This window comes from Neophocaena asiaeorientalis, unplaced genomic scaffold (genome assembly GCF_003031525.2).
Source record: "Neophocaena asiaeorientalis asiaeorientalis breed wild unplaced genomic scaffold, Neophocaena_asiaeorientalis_V1.1 scaffold474, whole genome shotgun sequence".
Taxonomy (NCBI): Eukaryota; Metazoa; Chordata; class Mammalia; order Artiodactyla; family Phocoenidae; genus Neophocaena; species Neophocaena asiaeorientalis.
Genome location: NW_020175391.1, coordinates 760,927 through 783,682, shown reverse-complemented (window position 1 = coordinate 783,682; position 22,756 = coordinate 760,927). Strand labels below are relative to the sequence as shown.

The 22,756-nt window shown below is 42.3% G+C and overlaps 1 protein-coding gene across 1 annotated transcript; it reads right to left on the bottom strand.

Moving 5' to 3' along the window:
• Positions 1-108: 108 nt before the first annotated feature.
• On the bottom strand, positions 109-20,156 carry LOC112413742 (myomegalin). Its single transcript, XM_024765783.1, has 7 exons — positions 20,035-20,156; positions 8,879-9,111; positions 7,494-7,545; positions 6,464-6,651; positions 2,598-2,831; positions 1,457-1,588; positions 109-200 (listed from the first exon to the last, which is right to left on the bottom strand). Exons 1-7 carry the CDS (start codon positions 20,154-20,156, stop codon positions 109-111), a joined length of 1,053 nt encoding a protein of 350 aa, XP_024621551.1.
• Between the last annotated feature and the right edge of the window lie 2,600 nt (positions 20,157-22,756).

Sequence of the window (22,756 nt, the reverse complement as noted above, 5' to 3'; positions counted from 1 at the left end):
CATTCATTTAAAGGTAATATCTGATGCCTCCAAGTTTACATCCACGAATGCTGTTGGGTAGGGCTGGAAAATCTGGAGAACATATCTCTAGACCCTCCTGTTGTCATGTCACAAGATGTCCTTATCAGAGCCAGAATAGTGACTCTCAGTGTATGAATGAGGGGTCGCAAGGGAGATATCTGGAGCTGGCTGTGCAGTTCCTAGGGAGGGAGAGACAGAGCTGCAATGAAGTCTGGAGGGACTTAGGGTACTCTCTTCACTGACTGCTCCAGACAGAAACTGACATTCTTTCCCTTCCTCATTTACACTCAGCTGGAAATGGGAAAGGGAGAGAAAGAGACACCAAGCTGGTGTTCAGTTCACAGCCAGTGACCCTCTGGTTATCTGCAAAGATGGGAGAAGGGATTTATATATGAAATGTGAATTTCTCAGTGCTATTCACAACTAGAGCTTGTGAGTCCAGGGACTTGTAGGTGGGATCTCATAAGAAGCAGCCTTATCTAGATTGGGCTGTGTGGATCTGCGCAATTTTTGTACTCTCCACCCTCTTCTCTTTGATTCTGCAGCAGAGTATTGCTGTGGAAAGGAGGAATATGGAAGTGACCTGAAAACTCCAGCTGGCTTCCCTGAAGGCCCTTTTCTTCCTGTAGAGCTGAGGCATGGACTCTGGGTTCTAACCATGGAAGCCAAAGGTGGATACTGTCTCAGGGAATAACAACAACCCAGTCAAGTCACACATTTGGGTAACAGATCATTTCAAAGATATAGTTCCTTGCATTCACCAAAGTTTCAGCCCTAGCCAAACAGAAAACCTGGGAGCCTCATGCACTGGGACAATAGTATGATGTGGCTGAGTCCATGACGGGCCACACACTCCTGTCAGTGGCTGCAGTTGTAGAACAGGGTCTTTCCTCCTAATTGGCTGCTGCTGTGATGTTGTAGGGGCTCTGGTCACCTTTTTTCTGATCCTGACAAGGGAGAAGGAGTGTGGAAGTACTGGTCTTCCAGCGAGAACATCTGGATGGAAAGTGTGGAAATACGGGCCACTTGCATGGGGCGGGGGAGTGGCAGGTGCTATCCAGGGCATGTGGTAGTAACATGAAGGTGGGATGTGGTCCTCCCTCTGCTGAAGTGGGCACCATGGAAGCCTTGGCTCTATCATTTGACAGTCAGGCCACAAGCCCAGGGGCAGCACCAGGTAGTATAAGGAGTCACAAGAATGGGCATCACATCAGACAGCCCCCTGAGGATGAAAACTAGCCCTGCCTGAGGCAAGCCACTTGGGGTCAGTATTTGTAAAGTAGGGACAATAGTGCCTGTCCTGCTTCCCTCTCTGGGCTGACTGTGAGGAAGACTGGAGTACTGCACACCAATGTGTTTTATAACTGCAAACCTATATGCCCTCTTGAGACTCCTAGATGTGGACAGAACCAGGAGGTTTTGGTGCCTTTCTTACTTTTTCCTTGGTGAGCATTGCTGAGCACATATTCCAGCCTCTCCCGCAGGCGGTCATTGATGAATATGGATTCCTCCAGGCGCTGGCGCAGGTTCTGGATCTCAACAAGATTCTTTTCCAGCAGGTCGGCCCCTGTTGCGTACCACCAAGACATGGGAGAGGTAGGAAATGGGGAAGGCTGTCACTCATGGGCAGGTGGGGGGTTCTGCCCAGGGTCTCCCTGCAAGATCCCTGCCCATATCTATACTTCCGTCAACTTCCTCCTCACAACTGGGCACCCAGGAAACACCAGGCAACTTCGTTTAAAGAGCTCCTGGGCTCTCAATCACATCCACTCACTGACAGAAAGACTAAGGTAAGTGGAGATGAAATTAGATCAGGCTGTGAATAATGAGTGACACTGAGTGTTTTCCTTTGGTGAGAAGTGACAAGGAAGAGCCTGGGGAGGTATCAGGACCTGAAGGAGGAGTGAGAGAAAGGGACACCTTCAAGGAGAGAAAAAGATGCACAAAGGAAAGCGTAGAAAGACCAAAATTAGCTTCATCCACCAGGACATCTTGCTTAGGGCCAGCTTTTTCTCTGAGAATTTCAAATGTTGTATTGCTACACTGTCTGCATCCCAGAAACTGAGCTGCTTCAAGGCATTCCTCTACACAGCTGCACCCCTAGCCACTGGGTGCCAGATGCCTGGCTCCAAACCCAATGGCAAAGTTTGAGAGGCAGGACTGGCTTGTAGTTGTATACAAAGTGTGTGTGTGTGTGTGTGTGTGTGTGTGTGTATAGAAACAGTCTCCCATCCCGCAATAGCTCTTGACCTAAGGAAGACCTACCTTCCCCATGGAAGGGAACACACAAATGTGAGGCAACTCATCCTCCCTACAGAGTGCCTCAGAGTGCCTTCCTTTATTGTCCTGCCCAGAGTGAGTCCCTAGGTAGGGGAAATGGGAGAGGCACGTAGAAAGCACCAACACTGAGCTGGACTTCATTCTCTGGCTGACCCACGGGATGTTGCCTTTCATCTTCTCACCCATTTTCTGTGAGCCAGGGTCTAACAGAGGAACAAAAAACCATCTGGCCGGGAAAGGAATGTATCATTCCTGTCAATGGGCTCTATTTCACCAACTTCTCCTTTGTATTTTACCAGAGGGCTTGGAGTTGGGCTGGTATAAAGAGGAGAAGGAGGATAGGTTCCCAGATGCATTCATCTTCTGAGGCCTCATCTCATCCCATGGGCCACTGCTGCCATGAAGCCCAGGGTCTGGTGTCCCACTCAGTTGTGTGGTGCCACTCAAAGGATAGAAGGGCTGAGCAGACATGGCTTCTGAATGGTTGCTGGGCAATGAACCTGAATCAGCAGGAGTGGCTGGGCTCACATCTGTCCAGAAAGGAATATGAGTGAGAAACAAACAGAGAAGTCAGAAATGAAGTGTTTTAAAAATAATTATACTGGGTTGAATAGTATCCTCCAAAAATTCATGTCTACCTGGAACCTCAGACTGTGACCTTTATGGATATAATTACTTAAGATGAGATGATACTGGATTAGGGTGGACCCTGAATCCAACAAGACTGATACACAGGGGAGAAGACCACATGACAGTGGAGGCAGAAATGGGAGTGATGCATCTTCAAGGCAAAGGATGCTTCCTGCAACCACCAGAAGTCAGGGAGAGGCAAGGAAAAGGGAGCATGGCCTCTTGATGCCTTGATTTCAGACTCCTAGCCTCCAGAACTGTGAGAGAACAAAGTGCTGCTGTTTTTATTTTTGTTTTGTTTTGTTTTTTTGCGATACGCGGGCCTCTCACCATTGTGGCCTCTCTCGTTGCAGAGCACAGGCTCCGGATGTGCAGGCTCAGCGGCCATGGCTCACAGGCCCAGCCGCTCTGCGGCATGTGGGATCTTCCCGGACCGGGGCGCGAACCCGTGTCCCCTGCATCGGCAGGCGGACTCTCAACCACTGCGCCACCAGGGAAGCCCCTGCTGTTGTTTTTAACATCCAGTTTGTGATATTTTGTTACAGCAGCCTTAGAAAAGTAATGCAGTAATTCGTGGAATGAAGACTAAGGTGGATATCAGTGACCCCCAGCCTAGTGCTGAGTATCAGCTAAAAACTCATTTCTCAAGGACCATAAATTTCACCCCAAGGTTACTGGCATCCCTGGCCTATGATATCAAGAAGTAGTTGTTAGATGTAGTGTCTGAGGGTCACAGTGCACACGCAGGAAAAGTACAGGGGCCCCTCTCCTAGCTCCCTCTATGATCCCCAAATGCTGGAATGTTCCCAGGGAGGTACTTCAGAAATGTCTCCTCCAACAGCAGGACTCATTGCCAATCATATAGGTCATGAGACTAAGGAGATGAAGCAATTGCTGGTCTGTGAACAGGTGATTCACTCACCCAACAGTCTATGCTCTTGCCAGCAACAGAGCAGCTAGTCCTTCCTGAGGTTGTTCTGTACTGGGGTTGTTGGAAGAGGATGAAGAAGGGAAAATTGTCTCTACTTCTGGCGGATGTGCAGAAAACCTAGACAAGGTGGCTCCCACTCCTCCTGCCTCAGCTTACTCTGAACGCCTCCTGAGGCTGAAGGAGTGTCTGAGTGGCAAGTGGTGAGTTGCATCCCACCCAGAATGGCTCATGAGACTGTAAAAATAATTCTTAAATATAGCTGATTGTCTGGCTCCCGTCCAAAGAATGACCTGGGTATTTCTGCATGGGGGATTGTAGAACCAAACAATATATGGTATCTTACAGCTCAATGATCCTACGAGAACACCATCATGTCCTTTGCTGGCTCCCTTTAGAAAAAAAACCTGGCTAGGTGGCAGGGCCATAATTCAGAGAAAAGTTCAAGAGTCGCCCCTTTCAAGGATTATTATCAAGGTCCACAGAGTAGTCGGGTTTCTCCTCTAAGCAGGGAGGAGTGAAGTCCTATTTCCCTCAACCAAGCCAAGTTCCTCTAGGGAACTGCCTACTTAAGTTAGTATCCTTCCCCAGTTTACACAATACCAGATTTAATTAACATCACAGTGAAATAAAGAGTAAAGCCTTCAGTTCAGAGCCTCACTTAAAGTAGGAACTCAATCAAAATGTGATTCCCAACCCCTTTCAAAGCCCCTTTATCTCCTCCCCAGAAAATCAACTTACTCTCAGCTAAGACTGTAGGAGGGTTCATGTCTGTCAGTTAACAGTGATCAGCGTTTTCTTGTCCCATTCTCCCCTGGCCACACAACACAGGGAGCGTGCCCTACACGGCATGTGGAAAGCAGCAGAGAAGTGCCTCCTGTGAGAGGAATTCAGCCTCACAGTGAAGCTGCCACACACCATTTGTTAACTACCCTAGACATTTTGACCCCAAAAGCAAAGAAGAAGTAGTGATAAGCCATTGCCCCTCCGAGAAAATAATGACTTCAGATGGGAAAAAGAAGGGCTTCAGTCTCCCTCAGAAAAGATAGGAATAACAGAAAATAAGGCCAATACTTTGAGAGTGCCACTCCAGCAGCCACATTTTAAATGTGGCCATTCTTACAAGTAGTGGCAGGAATTGCAGGTAAGGAGAAGGTGTATTTGCCTTTCTCCTGCTGTCCCTCAGGGCAGCGCTGAGGTGGAACCAAGTGCCTATGGTCCAAGGATGCACTCAAAACTCCCATAGGCCCTTGGATGATGTCACATACATATCAAGGGCACCCCATTCATTTATAAATTCATGGGTGGAAGTGCAATGTGTCTAGGGTCTTGTCTCCTTTGCAGAGGCTAGGCCTTTGTGTGGGGCATAGGGGCAGAAAGAGTGGAATGGGGAAAACCCTCGCTCCAGAAGCCTACAGAAAGAGGTGTGCAACGGAGTGACTCCCTCCCTGCTTGGTCCCTGAATGCTGAGGCTGCAGTTCAGTGGACAGTCTAAGCTTTAGGGTCAGGCAGGCTCACAGTGAACGTTACCCCAAGCTGGGCTGTCTTCAGTAAGTTCCCTTACTTCACCAAGCCTCAGTGTCCTTAGCTGTGCTGTAAAATCAGAACACCAGCACCAACTTAAGAGGATTGCTGTCCTGATTAAATGAAGAAACATATGTGTAGTGGTCAATAATACAAGCATAATAGGTGCTCAATAAAGGTGTACTTCCTGTCTTCCCTTGGCTGCTATACTCGTGAGGAAACATTACGCTGCTTTGCTTCTCAGGGTAAAATGACAAACAGGCATAGTACCAGGTCAAAACCCATTATGGCTTATTCATGCCTAAAACAGACAGTTCAGGTAAAAACAAGAGAACAAAACAAAAAGCAGATATAGCCAGGGACTAAGGATGGTTTCCTGGTCCCTGGTTGTTCACACCAAAATCTGACTCATACAGTTGCCTAAAAATTCAAATGCTTTTCTCAGCAGGGAAAATAAAGAGAAGGCTTAGCAGGAGAAAATGAAGGTTTGATTTTAAACTTACTCTCCTCCTCCTATCCCTAGCAAGGCTGCCTTAAAGGCCTCCTTGGGGAATTCTGGAGAGGGGCATGCTGGTGATGGATTCAGCCAGTCCCAGTTACTGATGGTTTAGAGGATATTACAGCTGAATTATTAGAATGATGAGTGGGATCTGTAAAGCCACAAATGATAAAGAATACTTAGTGGTGAATAGAAAATAGGAACTGTGGCTGTTTACCCAAAAGAGTCCAAAATCAGAGGCCCAATGTTAATGATATTTGCATCCATAGTCTGAAACATGACGTGACTGTGTTGCAGTGATGAGGAGCGTCTGTCCCCTCCCGTTCCCAATTCATGACCCCTCCCCTCAAGTCCAATACCATGTACATGCCTGATGGGGTCTGGTGGCTGACGACGTCGGGGACTGGGAATGGAGAAAAGCTATCTGACACCCTTGGGGCCTGTGCTCGGCACCGAGCCCCAGACCTGTGCTCAACCAGGTGCATCACAGTGGATCTGCAGGGTCGGGCTGCCAAGACGCCTCCCCTTGGCCTAGACAAATAAGCGAGCACCCAGAAACTGGAGGCTCTCTGCATACTTACTGGCCACATCCACCGCAGGGCGCACTTCCTGCTCATCAAACAGCGGAGAGGTGCTGCTAGGGGAGCGATGGGCAGCGGACTGGGCACGGCTGCTGGAGCGGGTCTGGGGCCTAGTCTGGGGCCGGGCATCCTGCTTGGTCTCTAGGACTTCTGTCATTTTACCCTTCTTCTGCAACTCCCTTAAGATACTAGGGGGTAAGAAAGACAGAAGGAAAAGTGAAAGTCACCCGAACACCACAGCTGTATTGAGCTGGGTGCTCACAAGGGAGGCCCCAGGAGTCAAGGAGACTGTTCCTTTAGGGAAGAAACCAAACAATCCATTTCCATTTGGGGGTAGAGAGTTGGGAGGCAGGAGAGAACAACAGTGTCCAGTGCCTTGGCCACAAACATCCTGAGAAAGAGAGAAGACCCATCAGGCTCTGTAACACTTAACGGTTCCTTCACAAGACACCCACAGGCCCGTAAGATTTCAATATACTCTGTGACATAATCCACTGAATAGTATTTAAAACTGCTTCCTGAGGCAATGTTGCCTTCTGGGCGTCTTGTAGTTTCTAGACCTCCTTCCCTAAGTATAGTTATACACAGTATAAATCTATCTATGTCATATTTATAGTATAAATCTTTTTTCTTTCAAAGAAAATTTGTAGCCATTTAACACCTGCCAGCACTCGCTGGGTCACACTTGAAGATATCAGGTATAATCTCACTCCAGTTTTTAAAGATCTAGGGGAAATCAGAGGTGATCCCTGGGAGTACAGGAGACTCCTAAGACTGGAGAGTTAGGCTAGAGCAGCTCTATATTACTAAATTAGTGAATTAATACGAGACTTGGAACCCAAAGAAAAATAAATTAAAAAAATAGGAAATGAGACCACGTTGTCGCTCAGTATACATAATAGTGTAATGGTATAATCAGCTGTTTGGTTTTTATGGAGGGTGAGCGCTTCTGCTCCTTTGATCTTCTGGCCTTCGCTCTGGATCCTTTACCAGATTATATCTTTCATAGCTCCTGAAAATTTGGACTTACCTGAGGTCCCGCAGCACCTGTTCTCTTTGATTCTTCTTATTTATACAGTCATCTGAAAAGCAAATTTAAAAAAGGATCAGTCATAATTTAAACAGCTCTCATTTACCAAATACAAACACACATTGGGTTCTCTCTCTGGGATCAGAGACACAAAGCTGCTTGACCCTCAAGTCCAGGATACTCTGAATTTTCTCAGGAGACACTGGGTGGAGTCTTTAGAGAACTTGTCTGGCAGACTTTCCTGAACCCACCGTGAAGATCATCATCTCTACTCGCTCTGCCCTGAGTCAGAGTAAAAAGCTGAAAATGTCTCTTTTCCCACAGATCATGGGATACTTGTCCAGCTGGTCTCTGGACCACTCCAGGCAGAGCCTCCAAGTCCTGCCACAAGACTGGTTCCCAGTCCCGTGTCTGTGTGTCCCATCACAGCTTTCATGCAGAACCTACTCCTGCCTCTGTAGAGGTGACAGACATCCCTTTCCCACCTCTGCATCTGCCACCAGGAGCCTGCACAGTGGCCTCAAGCCTGCTCTCACTATGTGCCCTCAGGTCTCCAGGCAATATTCTATGTAAAAGGTTCCTGAAATAAATATTCCACAAAAGGTACTAATACACAGAGCGCCTAAATCATTCCCAAATCAGCAAGATTCTTTTATCATTCTTTTTTTTTTTTTTTTGCAGTACGCGGGCCTCTCACTGTTGTGGCTTCTCCCGTTGCGGAGCACAGGCTCTGGACGCGCAGGCTCAGCAGCTATGGCTCATGGGCCCAGCCACTCTGCGGCATGTGGGATCTTCCCGGACCGGGGCACGAACCCGTGTCCCCTGCATCGGCAGGCGGACTCTCAACCACTGCGCCACCAGGGAAGCCCTTTTATCATTCTTTTGAAGTACTCTGATTAATATTGTTTATTTGTCCTAAGAACAATCATGCACACTTTAGGGGCTGGTATTATTTGACCTCATTTTTTAGGTGAGGAAACAGATATCAAAAGGAATATGAATATGTCCAGAACTAGTAATGATCACATACAGGCTAGAGCAAGAGTCTTTAGATTCCTAGTTTAGGGCTCTTTTCAAGACAACTAGCTGCCCCTACTACACCTCTCTTTCAATTAGTTTCAGATAAATGCTGTCCCCCCACTGATAGCTCCTGTCATAACAGCCATATTCCATGAGAGATGGAGGAGCAGGCAATCATCATGGCATCCTCAACCCTGTGTGCCGCTCTGTTGCTCCTAACCAGCCAGTCCTTACTCTGGCCTCAAGATGGTGATTACAAAGCAGGACCCCAGATTGAAAAGTCGCTTGTGGATGAGTGTGGGCCTGTGTGAGCGTAGGTCCTTGGGAGGGACTAAAGGCCCTCCTGAGGCCTGGGGCCAGATTACCTGTGTTGAACTTGCTGGCAAGGCTCTCTGCCAGCTGGCTGCTCTTGGTCAGCTGCTCACGGAAATGCTGCTCCATGTAGCAGTCAATCTTATTACTGCTGAGGAGCTCTTCAAAGGTCTTTGCTGTGTTCTTGACATGCTGGATGAGAAGGCAAGAGACAGCCCTCCCAATCCTCATCTTTTCCCGCAGGTGGGTCAACTCTCGAGCCTGATCCTGGATCAAGGAATATTTCCTAAGGCGGGAAAGAAACAGTTAAGGGTGGAAGGGGGTGACTGATAGATTATGGCGCTTCAGCAGAAGGTGCTTTGAGAATTTCACCGAAAGAGCCTCCACGCTGAACTCTAGCACGTGTTTAGTGACTGGAATGGGGTAAAGAGAATGATGTGTTTCTCTATGTAAAAGACCCCTGCTAAGATCATCTTTCCCCTTGCCCTATACTTCTGAAAATGGCTTTCTTCTTTAATTCTACTGTAAAATCTGCTCCCAGTCCCTCTCTTCAGCTTATAATCCATTTCAATACAGTAAACAAAGCTAGGTGTTAATTGAAAAGTTGAAAGGAAAAGCATTATGTGAGAGAAGAGACCACTTGTCTAGGCAGCGGGATTCTTCTTTCACCAGGATGGACCTATCTGTGCCTTTTCCATAGACAGCCAAGGCTTGATTGGCAAGACATCCTCAAGCCCTTAATTTAATCACTATATACTATTGCTTCTGTATTCTCCAGTGTAACTGCTACAGTTTTGCCCATAGGGTTCAAAAGAATGATCTGAAAAATATGATCTCCAAAAAATGTTCTGAATTAATTTAGAATCCTATGATATCTTGGCCAATATAACTACTATTTGTTATATAGAAGAGTAGAAGAGAAGGTTTTAGTTTATCTTGTTCCTGAGGGAGGCAAAGAGGTTAGATGTATGAGCAGGAATCAGCAAGCCCAATGCACTCTGTCCTCCCACCGCAAACTTGAGAAGTCACTTTACTACTTTGTGCCTCAGTTTCTTTATCTGCAAAGTGAGAGTCATTTAGCTTCTTTGCCTTTTTAGAAATACGGTCAGGATTGAAATTTATTTTAAATGTTGGGATGAGTACAGCAAAGCCTATAAAGCATTTAACTTATCAAAATGAAGACAGATTATCATTCATTACTTTGGTAATGGTGAACTTATAAGACCAACTTGACATCCTCTGTGTTTCTACAGATGTGCCAGAGCAGAACCAACGGCTTTTGATTTCACCATTTTCTCTTGGAGACCTAGGCAGTGTTGTCTGTATTGTGCCAGCAGAAAGCACAGGTGTTTGTTTTCTGAGAAGCGAAAATCTGCCTGAGTCCCAGGGTCGCTGGTCTGGAACAGGCAATCCAGGTGTTGGAAGGAGCCTGAATGGGCATCAGGGCAGGTCAAGTAGCATAAAACCCGCTTTGAACCTTTTAACCCACCCTACACTTTATTCACATTTCTGTCCAACAATTCTCAAGTCATTAAGCAGCTATACTGGTTACTAGGCTAAGAATTCTTTCAGTGCTGACACAGGCAAACACAGAGGGGGCTCTCAGTAAACAGTTCTTCAATAATGGAAAAGAGAAGTGCTTGCAAACCTCCACTCATCTCTCCCTGTGTTCCTGTCCTAAGTGTCCTCTCAGGGAGCCTATGGATTCTCCATTGACGCAGAAAACCCTTTCCTTAAGAAGGAGCCTGCACTCACTTGTGCAGAGGTCTGTGAAATGGGATTGTCTTCAGAAATTCATCTCAGTGGGTGACAGCTTCTTAGGAAGAGATGGCCTTGTCCTACACTCTTTTCATCTGGGCTTCCAAAACACCCAGAGGTTAGAACAGTTAAGAGTGTTCTGTTGAAGCTATCTATTCGTATACTTTCCTTCCCCACCGGTTTGAGTTTCTCCATGGAAGAGACCAGATCTTATTTATTTATTTATTTTTGGGCGGTACGCAGGCCTCTCGCTGCTGTGGTCTCTTCCGTTCCGGAGCACAGGCTCTGGACGCGCAGGCTCTAGATGCACAAGCTCACCGGCCATGGCTCACGGGCCCAGCCGCTCCGCGGCATGTGGGATCCTCCCGGACCAGGGCACGAACCCGCGTCCCCTGCATCGGCAGGCGACTCTCAACCACTGCACCACCAGGGAAGCCCGAGACCAGATCTTATTGATTCCAGGTGCCTAACATGGTATCTAGCAAATGATACATTCAGTAAACATTTATGAGCTATTACGTATAAAAGCCTTTCTCAAATGTAATATAAGTACAGGAAAATACTATTATTACTGCTGCTTCAGATGCATTAAGGATTTAAGCACACTGCAAAATCTCAGAAATTCTACTTCAATATGCAGATGACTTACTTCTGTGTTCCTCATCTAGAGAGAACTCAGGAGTTAATTCAAAATATTTGTTACGACTGGCTTATAAAGGCCATAAGGCCTCGTGAGATACACTTCAGTTCTCACAAGGAAAGGTACATTACCTAGGTCATGATTTATCTCTAAAAGGACACTTTCTGTCTCCAGAAAGAATAAGTACCACCCCAAGTAACCCAACCTATGACTAAGAACTTAGAGGTTTCCTCAGACCTGCAGGATATTGACAAGCCAGGGTCCCTAACTTTTCCTTGTTAGCTACTCCACTCTATGTAGGAATTGACTAAAAATAACACTCAAGAACCTCTTCCTTGGGAAACAAAATATGAGAAAGGCTTTACTGAAACTAACGGGCTTTACAAAATCCTCCTGCATTGGGACCCGCCCACCGGCCCCCAACCTGCCAACTACCCTAAACCTTTCATGCTATTTGTTTAGGAATGTAATAATCAGGCTTTGGAAGTTCTTATGCAAAAATCTGGAGGAAAAAAATAGACCCATAGACTACAATTAGGTCCAGTGGCCCGGGCATACCCAAATTGTTTAAAGGCAGTAGCTGCAGCCTTTAAATTCCTTTGTGGGATCCTCCTGGAAACTTGTTCAGGGAAGTGAATTAAATTTACAGGTTCCTCATGTTGTAGAAAGTTTGCTAAACATTGAGCGTGCACACCATTTCTTAGCTAGTAGATTAGCATGAGACTCTACTTCTGCCTCCTAATCTGAGCATTCTTTGCTGCCGCTCTTTAAACCCTGTTACCTTCCTATGCTTACCTGACAGAGAGAGACTCAATGGTGCTGAATTTGGCTCCCCAAATCTAACTCCTAGATGAGTTTTACAGAAAACCCTATTAGCCAACCCAGATTTAGTACTCTGTGTTGGTGGCTCCTATGCCACAAATTCTGAAGGGGAACGTCAAGCTGCATGTACTGTAACTACTCGACACGAACTGTTAGAAAGAGGAGTCCCTTCCTCAGTTTAATTCAGCTCAACCTACAGGACTGTCTATCCTCACTTGAGCCTGTGAATTGGCAAAAGGAAAAACTGCAAATATCTACACTGATAGCAGGTATGCCTTCAGAGTGGTCCATGGCTTTGGTATGCTCTGGGAACAGAGAAGATTTTTAAGTCCAGTGATACACCTATAAAAATGGACCTCAGGTTGCTGACCTCCTCTCTGCACTATTATTGCCCTCACAAGTTGCTGTCATAAAAACTGAGGCTCGTACCCACTGATCAGACCCTGAATACCAGGGAAATGTGATGGCTGACTTTCATGCTAAGGCTACTACTCAAGAAATTACTAAGGTACCAAAACTTTGTAATTTAAATGAACTCCATAAAATGGCACATAGCCATTTTTCCTGAATTTCCACAACCTACCGTCCACGGTAGAGCCAAATCAGATTACTTAAGACAATTTGTGTAATAGGCAAAAAATTGTATCTGATGCTGAAAGATACAAAAGTGTCATGAAGAAGGACGAATATGTAACATAAAAAAGAGGACTTTCAGAGGGCCCAAATGGCTGTCTGGTGCTTCCTGAATCTCTCAAACTACCACTCTTGCAAGCACTTTATGAGACTACCCACAATGGAATTGACAAAATGACTCAAATTATGAAAAAATGTTAGTGATACGGTTGTTCTAAATTAGCAAGACATGTTTATAATCCATGTTTAAACTGTCAATCATATAACATGGGTAAAACCATTAACGTAACTCCAAGGGCTGCTCCCCCACTGTCTGGACCATTTGAATATTTACGATTAAACTTTTTCAATTGTCTCCTTTAGGGGCTATCAATATGTACTTGTAATGGTGTGTCTAGAGGAATAGAAGCTTTCCCATGTTGGAAAGCTGATGCCAACATTGTAGTCAAGAAATTATTAGAAAATGTTTTTCCATTGTGGGGAATCCCAAATGAAATTTCAAATATTAGAGGGACTCACTTCACTAGACAGGTTTTAAAACAACTAACCAAGGTTATTCAAACATTATGGCATTATCATTGTCCCTATCAGCCTCAGTCTTTAGGGAAGTTGAATGTACCAATGGCATTCTAAAATTTAAGTTGGCAACACTGACTGAAAACACAGGAATACCTTGGCCTAAAGTGCTACCCTCAGCCCTCATGACAATGAGGTCAACACATTTTGGGAAACATAAATTAACACCCTTGTGAAATCACCACTGGACAACCCATGCCTTTGATAAGAGAACCCCATGCACATCCTGCCCTTGTAAATTCTAATATGACCCAATACTGTAGGGCACTAATACAATATTCAAAAGCTTACAGTCAACAGGTCAAGGAGACTTTCAGAGATCCTTGGTCTGATGAGGACTTTGTATCCCTTACGCTGGAACCTGGAGACTAGGTATTCTGGAAGAGATATCAATGAAAAACTCCACTTGAGCCTTGATGGAAAGGGGCCTACCAGGTTTTTCAAAATTTCTCACACAGCAGTTAAATTACAGGATATTGAAACTTGGATCCATGTCTCTCAACTGAAGAGACGCCTCCCTGCACCACCACCAGACTCTTGAACTTGTCAACCTTCAGCTGACTTAAAATGAAAGATTTCCAGGAAAAAAAAAAATCTTCGCTCAAAGCAGATGACAACATCAGGTAGACAGCTTACACCCAAGATCACAGAACATGATTCTGCTGGATTCCCCATTCTCTTCCAGGACTTATTTTTATAACAATTATTGTGATATTGCTATTTTACAAACACAAAACATTCAAACTCATTTTCCTTTTTCTGTTAGGGATTTTCTCTACCCACTAAGGTCTACCATTCAATGCATACCCTCCTTTACTAATCAAAATGATTGTTATGTTATTATTATTTAAGTGTAGCCACTTAAATGCTCAGGGAGACTCTCAGTTAATATTAGAACCAGGTTTTATACATACTTGGATGACAGGAAAAATGGCCTTACAGAAAGATTTAGTATCCATCCTTTGGCCATTCAGCTAATACTGATGGCCAATTAATCTGCCATTGAGAGGAAGCTTCAGAAGCCAAAGGATGGCCTGTAATCACTGTAAACTTCATTGCTGGCAATCTGTCCCTATGCATAGTAAACCTTAATGGTACTGGACTTGATTTAGGACATGTTCTGGACTCACTCTTTAATCGCACCCTTTGGTTTGACTCAGATGATGGAGACTGAACTCCTATATATAATGACACAGATTTTAAAATAGATAATGACAATGAAATCTTTGATTATAGTATTAAGAAAATTACTGAAGCTAAACTCAACCTAATCTGCCAAACAAGAAAAAATTACATTGGGCTGCCTCTCGTAAGTGCCTTTGAAAATCATAAACAAAACTTAAGCTGTTCCCCCAAATTGGCATGAGGTGGCCAGTTTTAACCAAACCTCGATCATTAGGAAAACTCTAATGCTATAACAAATCATTGTAAATAATCAACAGCCTCTGCATTCTTACTATATGAGCTATCTTATAACAATATACTTCTGAGCCTCATTCTAACTGTCCGTTTAAGAGTTCCCAGTTCATGAACTGTTTTTATGTGCACAACAAACTCTTACTAATTACTATTTTTAGTGATCCAATAGTTTCAATGTTGTCATTTCTGGATTTTTTACACTCAGTTCCCTCTAACTTTCTCATTCACACCAACTTTGGCTACCCGTTCCCATCGCACCGCCATCATCTCCATCCTTCTTCTTGTTATTCTCTTTTTCCAACTAAGAAGATGCGTCTTCTCCTATCTGCTCTTTCAGCTCTATCTCAGGATATAATATTAGCATAGTGTTCCTTGTAAGAAACACACACACGACACACAGATATACATCAGGGGCCAAGGCCCAGTCTTGGCTGCATTTACTAAGATAACAGACCCTTTAACATCCTAGTCCATCAAGAGGTATAAAATACTAGTTCAGGAAGGGACTTCATCTTATTTTACAGATGAAGACATTGAGGCTCACAAAGAATAAGAAAGATATTTGACATATGTCAAAAATATCTCAATAAAGCTGAGGGGGGATATATCCGAACCCCCGTAATTGGTTGGTGGAAGAGCCATCATTAAAAATTTTGGCTTCAAACTCTCAACCTAGTATCTTTATCAGTACCATGCATCCTCTTCTTCTGACTTTCAGGGGTCACTGAGATATAAATGAAGCTAATTCTACTTTTAAAACAAGGCTCTTTTCTGAAACACATTTATTATTCTGGATTCTATAGGTCTATTATTTACTCTCAGCCAGTTTCCAAATAATAAATAGCACTTATCACAATAACAATTAAAATGTATCTAGGTAATTTTTTTGCATAAAACCTGTTTTTTTGAAAAAATCAATAAGCCTCTGGCCAGGCTAACTAAGAAAGAGAGAAGACACAAATTACTAATAACAGAAATGAAAGAGAGGACATCATTATAGATCCCATGGACATTAAAAGGATAATAAAGGAATACTATGAATAACTCTAATCCCACAAATTTGATAACCTAGAGGAAATGGGCCAATTTCTTGAAAAACACAATCTGCCAAAACTCATACAAGAAGAAATAGACAATCTGAATAGAACTATATCTATTGAAGACATTGATTCAATAATTAATAACCTTCCAAAACAGAAAGCACCAGGCCCAGATGGGTTCACTAGTGAATTCTACCAAATATTTAGGGAAAAAATTATACCTATTCTCCATAGTCTCTTCCAGAAGATAGAAGCAGAGGAGATACTTTCTAACTCATTCTATGAAGCTAACATTACCCTAATATCAAAACCAGACAAAGGCATTATAAGAAAAAAACTACAAACCAATATCTTTCATGAACATATGTGCAAAAATTCTCAGCAAAATATTAGCAAATTGAAGTCAACAATGTATAAAAAGAATTATACAACAGACCAAGTGAGATTTATTCCAGGCATGCAAAGCTGGCTCCAACATTTGAAAATCACCTGATGTAATTCATCACATCAATAGGCTAATGAAGAAAAATCACATGATCTTATCAATAGATGCAAAATAAAGCATCTGCCAAAATCCAACACCTATTCATGATTTAAAAAAAAACTCCCAGCAAAATAGGAATAAAAAGAAACTTTCTCAACTTGATAAAGAATATCTACAAAAAACATATAACTAACATTACACTTAGTAGTAAGAACCCAGAAGCTTTTCCACTCAGATCAGAAACAAGGTAAGGTTATCCCCTCTCACCACTCCTTTGCAACATCATATTGGAATTCCTAGCTAATGCAATAAGATAGGGAAAAGAAATAAAAAGTTTACAGAATGGAAAGGAAGAAATACAACTTTGTTTGCAATGACATTATTGTCTATGTAGAAAATCTGAAAGGATCAACCAAAAAACTCTTGGAACTAATAAGTGATTACAGTAAGGTTGCAGAATACAAGGTTAATATACAAAAGTCAGCTTCTTTCCTATATACCAGCAATGTACAAGTGGAAATTGAAACAATACCATTTGCATTAGCACCCCTCAAAATGACATATTTAGGTATAAATCTAACAAAATGTGTACAAGACCCATGTGAGGAAAACTACAAAACTCTGAGGAAGGAAATCAAAGAAGAACTAAATAACTGAAGAGATATTTCATATTCATGGATAGGAAAATGCAATATTGTCAAGATGTCAGTTCTTCCCAACTTCATTTAAAGACCCAAGGCAATCACAGTCAAAATCCCAAGCAAGTTATTTTGTAGATATTGGCAAACTGATTCTAAGGTTTACATGAAGAGGCGAAAGAACCAGAAGAGTCAACATAATATTGAAGGAGAAGAACAAAGTCAGAGGACAGACACTACCAACCTTAAGACTTACTATATACCTATAGTAATCAAGAAAGTGTGGTAGTGGTGAAAGAATAGACAAATCAACAGAACAAAATGGAGAGCCCAGAAACAGACCCACAAAAATATAGTTGACTGATCTATGACAAAGGAGTAAAGGCAATATAATTGAGAAAAGATAGTCTTTTCAACAAATTGTGCCGAACAATTGGACATCCACATGCAAAGAAAATGAACCTAGATACAGACCTTATACCCTTCACAAAAATTAACTCAAAATAGATCATAGACCTAAATGTAAAACACAAAACTATGAAACTCCTAGAAGATAATGCAACAGAAAATCTAGATGATCTTGAGTTTGGTAATGACTCCTTTTTTTTTTTTTTTTACTTTTTATTTATTTATTTTAACATCTTTATTGGGGTATCATGGCTTTACAATGGTGTGTTAGTTTCTGCTGCTGCTGATGACTCTTTAGATATAATACCAAGTTTTAAAATTTAAAACTTCTTCTTTGCAAAAGACATGGTCAAGAGAGTAAGAAGACAAATCACAGACATGGAGAAAATATTTGAAAAAGACATATATGATAAAGGACTGTTATCCAAAATACACAAAGAACTCTCAAAACTCAACAATAAGAAAACATACAATTCAATTAAATAATGGACAAAAGACCTGAACAGACACCAAAGAAGATATACAGAGGGCACATAAGCATATAAAAATGCTCAATATCAATGTCACCATGGAACTGCCAATTAAAACAGCAATAAGATACTACTATACATCGCTAAAATGGCAACCATCTAGAGCACTCACAACACTAAATGCTGGTGAGGATATGGAGCAATAGATGCTCTCATTCATTGCTGGTGGGAATGCAAAATGCTATAGCTACTTTTGAAGACAGTTTCTTACAAAATTAAACATATCCCTACCATATGATCCAGCAACCACACTCCTCACTATTTACCCAAATGAGCTGAAAACTTATGTCCACATAAAAATCTGCACACAATGTTTATAGCAGCTTTATTCATAATTGCCAAAACTTGGAAGTAACGAAGATGTTCTTCAGTAGATGAACAGATAAATAAACTGTGGTACAGCCAGAAAATGAAATAGTTTTCAGTTCTTAAAAGAAATGAACAATCAACCTATTAAAAGACATGGAGGAATCTTAAATGCATATTACTAAGTAAAAGAAGACAGTTTGAGAAAGCTAGATAGTGTATGACTGCAACTATATGACATTCTAGAAAAGGCAAAACTACGGTGACAGTAAAAAGGTCAGTGGTTGCCAGGGATTAAAAGGAAGGATGAATAGGTGGAGCAGAGTATTTTTAGGGCAGTGAATAGTCATTCTATATGATACTGTAATGGTAGAAGCATGTCATCATACTTTTGTCAAAACCTATAGAATGTACAATACCAAGAATGAACCCTAATGTAAACTACTGACTTTGGGTGAAAATGATGTTCATCAATTGCAACAAATATCAACAAATATACGACACTGGTGTAGGATGTTGACATTGGGGGAAGAGGCTATGCATGTGCGGGGCAAGGGATAGGTATATGGGAACTCTTTGTACTTTCCATGAATTTTGCTCTGAACTTAAAACTGCTCCAAAAATAAAGTCTATTTTTTAAAAAGAATGATCACAAGAATATAAATTTTTTCAATGTGTTTGACAAAGTGAGTGTAGGCTTTGTGAATTGAGGGCCCAGGATTCTGGTATTATTTCTGCTGAAGGCTACTGTGCAACTGTGATCAAGCAACCATATCTTTGGGCCTGAGTGTTCTCAGTTCTAAAATAACTCTCAGGTTATTTTAGCTCTAACATTATTCTCTGGGTCAGTGAAATTTAAGTGGTACATATTGACAGTGACCCAATGGAGTATGAAGCAAAATCTAACCACCTCCAAAGCTGCACTTCAACCACTAAGCAAGTTCGTGATGATTTAGTATTTCAGTAACTGGTGCTCGCAGGTAACTGTGTAATAGATTATCCCCATATTAATTGAATGCTTTCCAAAAGTTATAGGCAAACAGCCGTTAAAGACAGACTGACAAATCTAGCCAACAGGCCATTATTTGGCAATTTTGTAAGCTTATTTGTAAAATTGAGCTGATCACACTGTAGTGTATACAGAAGTAGAAATACAAGATTGTACACATGAAATTTATATAATGTTATAAACCGATGTTACCTCAATAAAAAATAAATTTAAAATGTTGAGTTTATCCAAGTTGCCATTCTAGAAACCAGGGTCATGAGCTTCCAAGAGAATGGGGTGGAGATGGAGGAGCCTCTGTATAAGTCTACCTCCTCAGGCACTGATGTGGGTCAGCTTTCACCATCAAAACATCTCAGGTAACAGGAGATTCGTATGTGCTCCCATCAATGAAGAAAAGAGACATTATTCAAGTGACTGGAAGAGTTCCATGAAATCTCAAGCACCCATGAGATCATATATTTGGTGAATACATGCATTATTAGTTAGAATAAAACCAAATTACTCTGAATAATATAAAGTAATTAATAATAAGAACACAGGGACTTCTCTGGTGGTCCAGTGGTTAAGACTTTGCTTTCTAATGCAGGGGGTACAGGTCTGATCCCTGGTCAGGGAGCTAAGATCCCACATGCCTCACGGCCAAAAAATCAAAACAAAAAACAGAAGCAATATTGTAACAAATTCAATAAAGACTTTTTAAAAAGATGGTCCACATGAAAAAAATCTTAAAAAAAATCAAACACAACTTGGTTCCACGTTGTGGATCTTTTTTAAAAAATAAAATAAAATAAAAATACTATAGACTTTTCTTTAAAGAATTTCCAGGAAGGTCTTAAGAGAAAGCACTACAGTTAAGGTACAAAGCCTGAATACAGACCCTGAAAGCTGCTACGACAGCAATGACTTAATTCTTACAGAAGAAGTCTCTGAACAAAGTGTCTCTTACCCACTGTGGGACACAGAGGAGAATCCTGCTTTCTCAGCCTGAGTCTTCTGCTCATTCACTCCCCTCTCAGCAGTTCCCTTCTTCTCTAAGGGTTGATGCATCACAGTCTTCAGTTGGAGCATTTTCTCACAAAGAACCCTCTTACTGCCTCCTTTAAAAGGAAAGATAGAAAAGAAATGCATCTGGGTCTCCACAATGGCTAGACATTCCTCCAAAGCTACCTAGAGGAATCAAAACAAAATAATGGTTTAAAGAGGCTGGATTACTATGAAGGGTCCCCTAGGAGCATAAAAATCACAAGAGCAGAACCTACAAGAAAGTAAACAATGAAGCCTACAATGTGCCCCCTTGAAGAGTTCTTTATCAGCCATGAAGACCCTGGTGATCCACTGGGTTGAAGGAAAGATGCAGCAAGTAGGGGGAGACGCTGCTTGCTATGAAGAGGAAGAGGAGGGTCCAGAGAAGTTTTAGAACTAAAAACAAGCAAACAATGAAGTAAACAAATGAAAATAAATGGGCTTTAAACTGGGCTAAAGGATGAGTATTTTTGAGTCTTACAGTTGAGATAAAGTTCCCTGGGAGTGTCCCTTCAGAAATCAGAAAGCTTTTTTATCATCCCTAAGTTTTGACAGTCATGTAGGCAGAAACAAAATTTGAGATGTCAGAATTCAAATCTCAGTAACTGGGACTCAACAATAGCACCATGGGAAGGACTCAGAGTGTCTGGTCTCAAGTTGTAGTCCTAGAATTGGAATGTGGAGGTAGCTACAGAACCTGAGGAAGCCCTGCTTTCTGATGGCCCGCCATACTCAACACAAGGCTACCTGTTTCTCCCTGGATGTCCCTATCAATAAAGACCACCTCTCTTACCAGCCAGTTTTAGTATCTGTGTATTCTTTTGCTCATACTACCAACCAATCCATTTCTAAAGAAAAATCTCAGCATATTTTCCTTGTTCAATCTTGTTGTTGCATAGAAAACATCAAACAAATCATATTTTCTCAACACCTTTTATTTTCTTGAAGATAGTTTCAATAAAAACAACTCTTGTGGCTTTTCCTAAATGAATTTTTTAAGGCTTCTAGTGATTCTCACCATTTCTCTTTGGGAACTCTCCAGACTTCGCTCCTTATATTCTTTTTTTTTTTTTTTGCGGTACGCAGGCCTCTCACTGTTGTGGCCTCCCCCATTGCAGAGCACAGTCTCCAGACGCACAGGCTCAGCGACCATGGCCCACTGGCCCAGCCGCTCCGTGGCATGTGGGATCTTCCTGGACCGGGTCACGAACCCGTGTCCCCTGCATTGGCAGGCGGACTCCCAACCACTGCTCCACCAGGGAAGCCCCTTATATTCTTTTAAGAGCAGAGTGATCAAAAACTGGAGCATATGTTCGAAGTATGACTAATAAATTTAGCATAATGATTTTTCATTAATCATAATCTTTTCATTCCATAATAATTAATATATCCCAATGCAATGTTGGATTTCTTTCCCTTGAAGTAGGGAAACAGGTAGGGGTTTCGTTTAACAAGAAGTCAATTTTAACTTTCTGAACTCCCACCCTCGCCCAACTTTGCTACTTAACAGATGATTGTTTTTTGCATCTACAATTTACTTCCCACTTTGTCAAAGCCCTTAAAATATTTTATCTCCTTTAATATGATTAATGGATACTTAATGTTGGTGCCAATTTAAAAAATCTAACAGATTTATTTATTCTTTCACTTGGGTCTTGATAGAGTTGCCTGGGCTGCCAAAAAGCCATTGGAAATGGCCCTTGACAGAGCCCAGTAAGACCTAGGCCATGGAATGGAGGGAATGGATAGCAAATGCAAGCAATAGTTTTTAGTGACAGCAGCTGAGACTATAAAGAGAGTCACAGGCACAACAGGAGTGAGAGGGATTACCTTGTTTCTTAATGCAATTGAGTTGAGTGCTCCACGCACTCAACTCAACTGCATTCAGTCTCAGTGGGTGGTGGGTCAGTGGGTGGGCATGGGGAAAGGGTCAGGGCCAAAAGGGAAACTTCAGGAGGAGGAAAAGAAGAAGGGGAGGCATGGTCAAGGACAACAAGACCTCCCAGGAGGCTTGTGCAGAGACCCAGGCCAGATCCTGAGAGAAGAGAACTGTTTTTATTCTGTATCAGAATGGGGAGGGAGAAATGGAGAGAGAGGACCTGAAAGAGAGAAATGTGCGAGAACCTGTAGTTGTTTAAGAACAAAGTTGGAAAACATTGTGGATGTTTTCACAACAAAAATATTAAAGGACAGGGAGTGGTCAAGATGCTCAAGGAACTTGAAAGAAGAACTGATGAACACAATGAGAAGTTTAACAAAGAGTTAGAAAATATAAAGAAGAACCAAATAGAGCTGAAGGATAACTGAAATAAAAATACACTAGAAGGAATCAACAGCAGATTAGATGATACAGGGGAATAGAATAGCAAACTGAAAGACAGAGCAGTGGAAAACACTCAAGCTGAAGAGAAAAAGGAAAAACAAATTTTAAAAAATGAGAACAGTTTAAGAGACTTCTGAGACAATATCAAGCATACTAACATTCGCATTATAGGGGTCCCAGAAGGAGAAGACAGAGAACATACTTGAAGACATAATAGCTGAAGACTTCCCTAACCTGGGAGAGGAAACAGACATTCAGGTCCAGGAAGAACAGAGAGTCCCAAACAGGATCAACCCAAAGAGGATCACACTAAGACACATTA

What these genes read in the sequence shown, in the direction of transcription:
- LOC112413742 (XM_024765783.1), bottom strand. Translation starts at nt 20,156, where the DNA reads ATGCTCCAACTGAAGACTGTGATGCATCAACCCTTAGAGAAGAAGGGA. An exon ending in CAGGTGCTGCGGGACCTCAG is followed by an intron (nt 6,652 to 7,493) that starts GTAAGTCCAAAT and finishes CTTACCCCCTAG; the next exon opens with TATCTTAAGGGAGTTGCAGA. An exon ending in CCCTGCGGTGGATGTGGCCA is followed by an intron (nt 2,832 to 6,463) that starts GTAAGTATGCAG and finishes CTTTCTGGACAG; the next exon opens with ATGTGAGCCCAGCCACTCCT.